Source organism: Colobus angolensis, unplaced genomic scaffold (assembly GCF_000951035.1).
Source record: "Colobus angolensis palliatus isolate OR3802 unplaced genomic scaffold, Cang.pa_1.0 Scaffold181, whole genome shotgun sequence".
Lineage (NCBI taxonomy): Eukaryota > Metazoa > Chordata > Mammalia > Primates > Cercopithecidae > Colobus > Colobus angolensis.
The window spans coordinates 677,150-686,589 of NW_012114944.1; the positions used below are offsets into that span (position 1 = coordinate 677,150).

The following is a 9,440-nucleotide window of genomic DNA, read 5'->3' on the forward strand; positions in this document are numbered from 1 at the left end:
TTTTTGTATTTTTTTAGTAGAGACAGGGTTTCACCGTGTTAGCCAGGATGGTCTCGATCTCCTGACCTCGTGATCCGCCCGTCTAGGCCTCCCAAAGTGCTGGGATTACAGGCTTGAGCCACCGCGCCCGGCCACATTTTCACTAATTTCAGAGTGATGTGAATTTGGGCTGCAAATTTACTTCTGTTCAGTCTTGTCCTAGTGACCAGATATCCCTTTATTCTAGGTATACAGTGATTTAAGGTGCCTGGTATTTTATGTAGGAAGGGTCTCCTATACAGGAAGTGACTCCTTAAACTTCAATAGTCTTTCATTTTTGTCCCCTTTGCCTCCTGACAGACTCAAAATTAAAATTCAGGTTTGCTCAAATGAACAAATGCCTTAAGGACAGAACTGGCACCCCATTTTCCCTTAGTTTGGGGTCTGGCAATTTCTTCTGATCTATTAGCCCTTTTGATGCTTTCAGGATACTTACAGTGTTTTATCTAGCACACTCAGTTGTCCTCAAGCAAAAGGAATGCTATCAATAAGCCTTCCTACCACATATGGAAAATTAAAGTCCTTTTTACACTTTAAGACCTTCTAATAAGAAATGATGGTTAGCTTTTATATTTCTTGCACCTATTAATATTTTTCCTTTATATTGTTGATATAATAAATTATCTTGAAAGAGTTCCTAATACTGAACCCATGCAGGATGGGTTCACTATTACGTTATTCTTTTAATACATCACTAGGTATATTAAAATAGGTTATTCCAACAGGTTATTCTTTTTTGACTTTTATTTTTTATTAAAAAATTGCTCTCATACCTTCCTGCTGAAAACAGCCTATTCTTTTCATATACCACTAGCTATGGTTTATTATTTAAAACTTTTTCATCTGTATTCATGAGGGAAACTAGTCAACAGCTTTCTTTTGTTGTAATGTCTATGAAGTTTCATTGCTAAAGTTGTGCTAGTTTCATAAAATATATTTGGAAGCTATCTTTTTCTATGATCTAGAAAAGTTTGAATTGGAATTAGCAGTCCTTTAAAGGTTAGACAAGAATTCAGATCTTTTTATTTTTTTGAGATGGAGTCTCGCTCTGTCGCCCAGGCTGGAGTGCAGTGGCACCATCTTGGCTCACTGAACCTCCAACTCACAGGTTCAAGCGATTCTCCTGCCTCAGCCTCCCTAGTAGCTAGGATTACAGGTGCCTGCCATCACGTCCGGCTAATTTTTTGTATTTTTAGTAGAGACGGGGTTTCACCATGTTGGCCATGCTGGTCTCAAATTCCTGGGCCTCAGGTGATCCACCTGCTTCAGACTCCCAAAGTGCTGGGATTACAGGTGTGGGCCATTGCGTTCAGCCCAAGATGTAATTTTAATTTTAAAGACAGATTTTGTTATGCTTTTATAATTTCTGCCATGGCTACTAGTCTGCTCAGGATTTCTAATTCTTGTGTTGTTCTGGTTTTTACATATGTAATGTTTTCATGTTCCAATATACACACTCAACACATAACACTACTACATAAATGAGACCTTGCCTTTTCTGAAATGCAGTCTTTTCTTTATTTGGCTCCATCACTAACCACCACCCCTCCTTCACTTTAGCCCTCACCCCACAAGCCTAGTATGTATTTCTCTATATTTTTCTCTGTGTTCACACAGTCCTATAGTCATATACATACTATGTTTTACAAAATGGGACTCTGTAAACACTTTCCTCCATTTTTTTCAACTGTTTTTTTTTCTTTCTTCTTATTTTATATCCACACTTTTATCAGGTTATGGCCACAAATAATGTAAGTTTCCTACGTGATCAATTTTTAAGTGTTTCATGAACATAAAACATAAAAATGCCTGGCACAAGAAGAGTATCTAGGTAAGATATTTTCTCAATTTGCCACTACGTGTTTTGGTTTATTATTATCTAGTGCAGATGAAAAATGAGATCCTATTCTCATTAGCTTTCTCTGGTAATTTTTTTGGTTTATAAACTCACAAGATTTTCCCCTTATCCTTAAAATCCAGCAATTTTTATAAGGACATGCTTAGACACATGTCTTTTCTTTTTTTTTAACCTCAGAAACTCCACAGAAAAGACCACCATGAAATTGTGGTCTTCATCCTCAGGCTCTGAAGATAGGCAACCCCTCCCTCAGCTAGTCCCTCAGTTCTTGGCAGGAAGAAAAGGGAAAAATGAACTGTAGCCTTGTACCTGTCATCTCCTTAGAGACCTATGGAAACCTATAAGCAAAGATGTACCCAACTGTCTTGCTTATTGAATTATTCCAGAAGAAACTAGGAGGAGAGGAAACAGGGATATATACTCAACCCACCAGCTGTCTGCTATTTCCTATTAATCTTAAATCAGTAATTTCAAATCAACCATACATGAATTCACTCTAGGCTTTCATAACCTTGATTGTTTTTTTTTAAATTTTTTGAGACGAAGTCTCGTTCTGTCACTGAGTGCAATGGTGTGATCTCGACTCACTGCAACCTCCATCTCCTGAGTTCAAGTGATTCTTCTGCATCAGCTGGGATCACAAATATGTGCCACCACGTCCAGCTAATTTTCGTATTTTTGGTAGAGACGGGGTTTCACTGTGTTAGGCTGGTCTCGAATGCCTAAGCTCAAGTGATGCGCCTGCCTCAGCCTCCCAAAGTGCTGGGATTACAGGCATGAGCCAGCTTGCCGGGCCGATACTAATTCAACTTTCTTCTATGGAAGCTGTGTAGAATTTAAATCTCAATTCTTAAAAGGAACAAGGAACTTAAATAACTTAATTTTAGGTAAAACTAAAAGAAATTTGCAACAGAAAGTCAAAAAAAAAAAAATCTCAAACCGCCACAAAACTTCAGCCTCTGTATTTCCAAGACATTCTGTTACTGTACCTGATCATGTATGTCAACCATGACTGCATTCTGCTGGGGTGGATGAGCAGCAGGATGTAACAGACGGGGAGATACATTCGGAGGGTGGAAGGCTCGAGGCTCCTCTATTGCTTGCTGCTGTGCGTAAGGGAGATGGTGATAGTTTTCATCTTGACTAATGGAATTATGTCGAGACAGACGATCCCTTCTTCCTCTCTGGCGCCTGACAGGAGGACTGTAATAAATGTCAAAAAGAAAGTCATTATTATGTCTACTGTTGTGATCCATCAAGATTCTGTACTGTCTTTCTTTGATATCTATCAATAGTATATACTAAGGTAAGCTTTAGTATTAAATAACTGCTAAAATTCCCCATCAGCTCTAAAAACTTACAAATTTAAACACAAGGTATATGTTTTATAAAATAATGAAAGCAAACAATATTGGTATTCATCCCTGAAAGTATTTAGAAATCAACAGCTACAGACAATTTTCTTGAATCCTATGAAATTGCCCTTTTTATAAGTAAAAAATGATCTAATATCAACAATTTCATATAATTTAACCTACCATTTTCTCCCTTTTTAAACATTATAATAAAACGAACTTCAATCTGTAGATATCTTGTCGGTGTTCCTCATATACCTAATAGGCACTTTTTTGTCTATTTAGCTAACACATACATAAGACATAATTCCTATGTGGCCAAAATGACACTTTTAAAAAAATGAGAAAACATGAAATAACCAAAGAACATATAATTTGCTGACAACTGCAAATAGAAACTGGGTAAACATGCAATGAATATGAGTGATAGTATCAACATAAATATTCCAAGAATATATAAAACTTTTAATTGTTATGGGGACACACAAGGTATATATATTTATATAGAATTTTAAATTAGAATTTGTTTGTTGATCCCCATTGCAGTGGCTCATGCCTGTAATCTTAGCACCTTGGGAAGCCGAGGCAGGTGGATCCCTTGAGCCCAGGAGTTCAAGACCAGACTGTGAAACACAGTGAAACCCTGTTTCTACCCCAAAACACAAAAAATTAGCCGGGCATGGTGGTGCGCACCTGTAGTCCCAGCTACCTGGGTGGCTGAAGTGGGAGAATCACCTAAAGCCTGGAAAGCTGAGGCTGTAGTGAGCTGAGATCACGCCACTACACTCCAGCCTAGACGACAGAGTGAGACCATGTCTTAAAAAAAAAAAGAGAGAGAGGGAGAGAATTTGCTTACTGAAGCAAGCCACATTTACTCTCCATGTACGAGTCATCTACATAGTTTAATAAAATTTTTATTATGACTAAACTTTCATTTTGTACTTCTCTAAACACAGTTCACCTCCACTGCTTTTTACAATGGCTCAGCACAAAAACAACTTGAAAAAGTACCCTGCCTCATAAAAATTGTACTCTACATTGGGCAAAGGAGGTCAAACATCTCCCCTTCTAGGAAGAGCTCCAAGTGTCATTTCAGCAACTTTCTTTACTGAGATCGGTCACTTTTTCCTTAATCTTCCCACTCTGTTCCTCTAAATCTGTTTCTTCTTACTCCTAATTCTCCAATCTTAAGAGAACAAGGGACACTCCTTTACGAGATTAACTCACAAAGGTGCTCTTGATTTTGCCCCTCCAGCTTCTTGCTCCATTGTTTCTTCTAACTTTATTTTAAATATAATGCTTTTTGCATTTTTGCTTCAAACTCTACTTACTTGTATTATATTGAATTCAAGATGCCCTCCACCTTAGGACTAAAAACTTTTTTTTTTTTTTTGAGACGTTGCTTCACTCTTGTCACCCAGGCTGGAGTGCAATGGCACAATCTCTCCGCTCACTACAACCTCCGCCTCCCAGGTTCAAGCGATTCTCCTGCCTCAAACTCCCAAGTAGCTGGGATTACAGATGTCTGCCACCAAGCCCAGCTAATTTTTTTAAATATTTTTAATAAAGACAGTTTCACCATGTTGGCCAAGCTGGCCTCAAACTCCTGACCTCAGGTGATCCACCTGCCTTGGCCTCCCAAAACGTTGGGATTACACGCATCAGCCACCACACCCCACCTTGTTAGCCTTTTGTTTTTGTTTTGTTTGAGATGGAGTTTCGCTCTTGTTGCCTAGGCTGGAGTGCAATGCACATCTGGCTAATTCTGTATTTAGGGTAGAGACAGGGTTTCACCATGTTGGTCAGGCAGGTCTCAAATTCCTGATCTCAGGTAATCCGCCCATCTCGGCCTTCCAAAGTGCTGGGATTACACGTGTGAGCCACCACGCCCAGCTTGCCTTTTAACTGTACGTTTATTTTATTCACCATAAAATAGGTAAAGACTAACAGCAGGTACTCAGGCCTTAACTTTGAAACAACTATACTTCCTCATGCTTATTATATTTAATAGCTATAAAATAATTTACCTGATAGCCATATACTATCTTAAAAAACATTCCCATGTAATTGGTTAATAAGGTACTGGGTAATGTAAAAGTCTTAATGTCTCACCAGAATATGGCTCAAAGACAGGTTTATGTTGTCTCAGCTGGAACACAAAAAGGTGGTTTTAAGATCCCTTCTGTATTAGCCCGCTCAGGCTGCCATAAGAAAACACTGCAGACTGTGTGGCTTAAACAGATACTTAATTTCTCAAAGTTTTAAAGCCTAGAAGTTTGAAATCAAGGTACCAACATAGTCGGTTTTTGGAGAGGGATCTTTTCCCTGGCTCTTGCAGACAACTACATCTCACTGTCTCCTCACATGATGGAGGATGTTTCCTGACATCTCTTTTTGAGACGGAGTCTTGCTCTGTCACCAGGAGTGCAGTGGCGTGATCTTGGCTCACTGTAAGCTCTGCTTCCTGGGTTCAAGCGGTTCCCCTGCCTCAGCCTCCCCTCCCGAGTAGCTGGGACTACAGGTGCGTGCCACCACACCTGGCTAATTTTTTGTATTTTAGTAGAGACGAGGCTTCACCATGTTGGCCAGGATGGTCTCCTGACCTTGTGATTCGCCCACCCTGGCCTCCCAAAGTACTGGGATAACAGGCGTGAGCCACCACCGCCCCCTCCGGCCCCACGCATCCCTTCTTAAAGGACATTAATCCTGCTGGGTAAGGGTCCTAACCTTATGACCTCATTTAATGTTAATTACACTTCCTTAGAGGTCATATCTCCAAATAGAACCACACTGAGAGTTACAGCTTCAACACGTTAATTGGGGAGGGGGGCTTACAAACATTTGGTGCATAACACCTTCCTAACTCAAGATCCTGGACATGCAAACAGGTATTCTCACAATGCACTATTTCCTTGGGATAAGAAATACATGACCTCCGGCAACAACTAATGAGGAAGAAACTCAGGAAGAAATGCACTCCTCTAGGATGAAAAGACAAGGGCCAAATCCCATTGCCTAAAAGTTGAACTAAACTTCAGTCATCTTTTCATACTACAGGCTCCACAGTTGTTTTTTGTTTCTTTAAATACAAAGTGTCTCATTCTGTCACCAAGGCTACAGTGCAATGAACAATCATAGCTAAGGCTCACTGCAGCCTCATACTCCTGGGCTCAAGAAATCCTCCTGTCTCAGTCTCAGCTTGGACTACGGACGTGCGCCAACATCCTCAGCTAAATTTTTTTTTTTTTGGTAGAGACAGGGTCTTGCTACGTTGCCCAGGCTGGTCTTGAACTCCTGGCCTCAAGTGATCCTCCCACCTTGGCTTCCCAAAGTGTTGAGATTATAGGCATGAGCTAATTACTGTGCAGAGTCTCCATGGTTATACAAGAAACATAATTAAGCTCCTAATTGCCTTACAGGATACAGAAGGAAAAGGAATGGAGTAGGAAAGGGTTAGCTCATTTCCAAGATTTCCATATATTCTTACAGTTATGAACTACAAAATGTGTCTTCTAGTAGTCAAGATTGCAGGCTAGTCCACAAAAATCTGTACCATAAGGTAGCTGATTTCACATATAATGGCATGGATGATTTCAGCCTCTTTCCATTTCTTCATCTGTCAATAAGCTAAATAAACTCTTCTATCCTGCTAGAAATCTAAGCAACTTTATTTTTCATAAGTGAATGTACGTGTATGTGTGGTGATGTGTTTATGAAATGCCTACAGAAAAAAATGTTTTCTGATGTTAAATATACTCACAAATCTACCAATGGAAGAAAACTTAAGAAATAAATTGTAATCAACTAACCTTCTTCTGTTGCGTGCAGGTGTGTTGCATCGTTCCCCTGAGAAGTGATGTTGGCTTGGTCGAACTGAAGGGGGCTGCCTATTTGATGTCATCTCCCATGGTCGCATTGGTGGTGAGGGAGCTGGTGATGCTGATGTATAATCAAAGACTGAATGAGAGAGGCGCTGTCTCTTGGGACTTGGACTATCTTCACTCTGCCAATGCAACAAAATGGATCAACTGAGCAAGATCTTTTCAGGATTTCACATTACTGCATACGTACAGGTTAAGATGTACTTAACCTGAAATCTAAAAATGTAAAAGCAGGGAAAAAATATATACTATCAAAATTTAAAACCTTTTAAAAATGCTGGGATGGGGTGGAACAGGGGAGGGAGATGCACAGTAAATGGTATCAAGTGAAAAATGAACTTTGTTTTTGAAAACTCATTCTAAAGCAAATGAGGTAACCACATATAGGGTATATAACAGGATAATAAAACTTTTGTGAAGTACTTGACCTTCTCTTTAAATTCCCAAATCACCTGAAAAATTACACTACACTACACTACAATCTCCCATCAATAAGACATCAATTTTCAGCTGTGAGTTCAGCTTAGGAGGAGATATAATTTGAGTAGGTCCTTGATTTGATTCTGAATCACACTCCTCTCCCTCCTTATACCTGTTTAGGCCACTATATTTATTTTCTTTAAAGAGAGCTACATGGGGCCGGACACAGTGGCTCACACCTGTAATCCCAGCACTTTGGGAGGCTGAGGTAGGTGGATCACTGAAGGTCAGGAGTTTGAGACCAGCCTGGCCAACATGGTGAAACCCCATCTCTACTAAAAATACAAAAATTAGCTGGGTGTGGTTGTGCATGCCTGTAATCCCAGCTACTTGGGAAGTTGAGGCAGGAGAATTGCTTGAACCCAGGAGGCGGAGGTTGCTGTGAGCTGAGATCAGGCCATTGCACTCCAGCCTGGGTGACAAGAGAATGTCTCAAACAAAAAAAGGGGGGGGGGTGGTGGTTACACGGATAAAGTAAGATTTATATTAGACAGATAAAGTAATAGCAGATTTACATCATCGGTTCTTAACTAGACTATCACAGCAGTTCGGAAGTACTTCTAAAGTTTTCAAGGGTCCCAGCATGGGCTTACTAGCTACAAAACTGATATGGATCACTTAATTGCATTAATACTCCAGGGTTCTCCACCTGACTCAATTTTCCAAATGAGTCTACCCAAAACTATCAAAGTTACAAATTAACTGAAAATTTGATAAGGCTGTGTTTTCTAATAGAACGTCTATCTCCAATCTATTACTGCAAGTTCTAATTAGTTGGGCATTACAGTACTTTTGGTTACAAAATAATTAGTACCTGCAGCTATCATAAAAATCATCTTATAACACTGTAAAAGTATATGGGATTACAAATTAGTGTTAAATTTTAGATAAGCATATAAATCAGAACTGATTATTTAAGCTGAAAGGAATGAAGCTTAAATTGTAAATGGCTACATGTGATCATTCCAAATTACTTAGCAGAGGTATTCCAAAAACCACATCATTTCCCTTCTATATTTAGGAGATATTATAATCAATTTTATTATCATTATAATTAAAATACAAAATACAAAAGCATGCTGTTCTAACTTTCCTACCACCATACTAACCTTATTTTCTCCCTAGATTTAATTGTACAGTCGTCCCTCAGTATCCTAGGGAGGTGGTTCCAGAGAACCACTCCCCCATACCAAAATCTTAAGACGCTCAAGTCCCTGATATAAAATGGTGTTGTATTTGCATATAACGTACACACATTCTCCCATATACTTTAAATCTCTATATCACTTAACAATATCAACACAATACAATGTAAATGTTTTATAAATAGCTGTTATACTCTATTTTAAAATTTGTATTATTCTGTATTGTTGCATTGTTACTTTTATTTCACTTTTTCTGAATATTTCCCACCCGTGGTTGGTTCAATCTTTGGGTAAGGAACCACCAACTAATCTAGTAAAAGTACACTTATTTTCATCCTTTGATTTTAATGAGAAAGTTAGTTCTTATGTTCTGATAATCCTAAAACTTAAAAAAAACGGTAAATAACCACTGAAATTTAAATATTCTGATTTTTTTAAAAAAAGGTAGAACAATCGGCCGGGCGCGGTGGCTAAAGCCTGTAATCCCAGCACTTTGGGAGGCCGAGGCGGCCGGATCGTGAGGTCAGGAGATCGAGACCATCCTGGCTACAGCGAAACCCCGTCTCTACTAAAAAAAATACAAAACAACTAGCCGGGCGAGGTGGCGGGCGCCTGTAGTCCCAGCTACTCGGGAGGCTGAGGCAGGAGAATGGTGTGAACCCAGGAGGCGGAGCTTGCAGTG

At 39.4% G+C, this 9,440-nt stretch overlaps 1 protein-coding gene across 6 annotated transcripts in view; it reads right to left on the bottom strand.

Annotated features, from left to right (window-relative positions):
* The window catches only part of RNF38 (ring finger protein 38), a 145,089-nt gene that overhangs the window by 30,841 nt on the left and 104,808 nt on the right, over nt 1–9,440 (bottom strand). For all 6 annotated transcript variants that reach the window (XM_011939411.1, XM_011939409.1, XM_011939410.1 and 3 more), the window contains 2 exons: nt 7,062–7,255; nt 2,887–3,100 (listed from right to left, as the gene is read on the bottom strand). In XM_011939411.1, coding sequence (XP_011794801.1) covers nt 2,887–3,100; nt 7,062–7,168 — 321 coding nt within the window. In that variant the 5' untranslated portion in view covers nt 7,169–7,255. The remainder of the gene's footprint in view (nt 1–2,886; nt 3,101–7,061; nt 7,256–9,440) is intronic.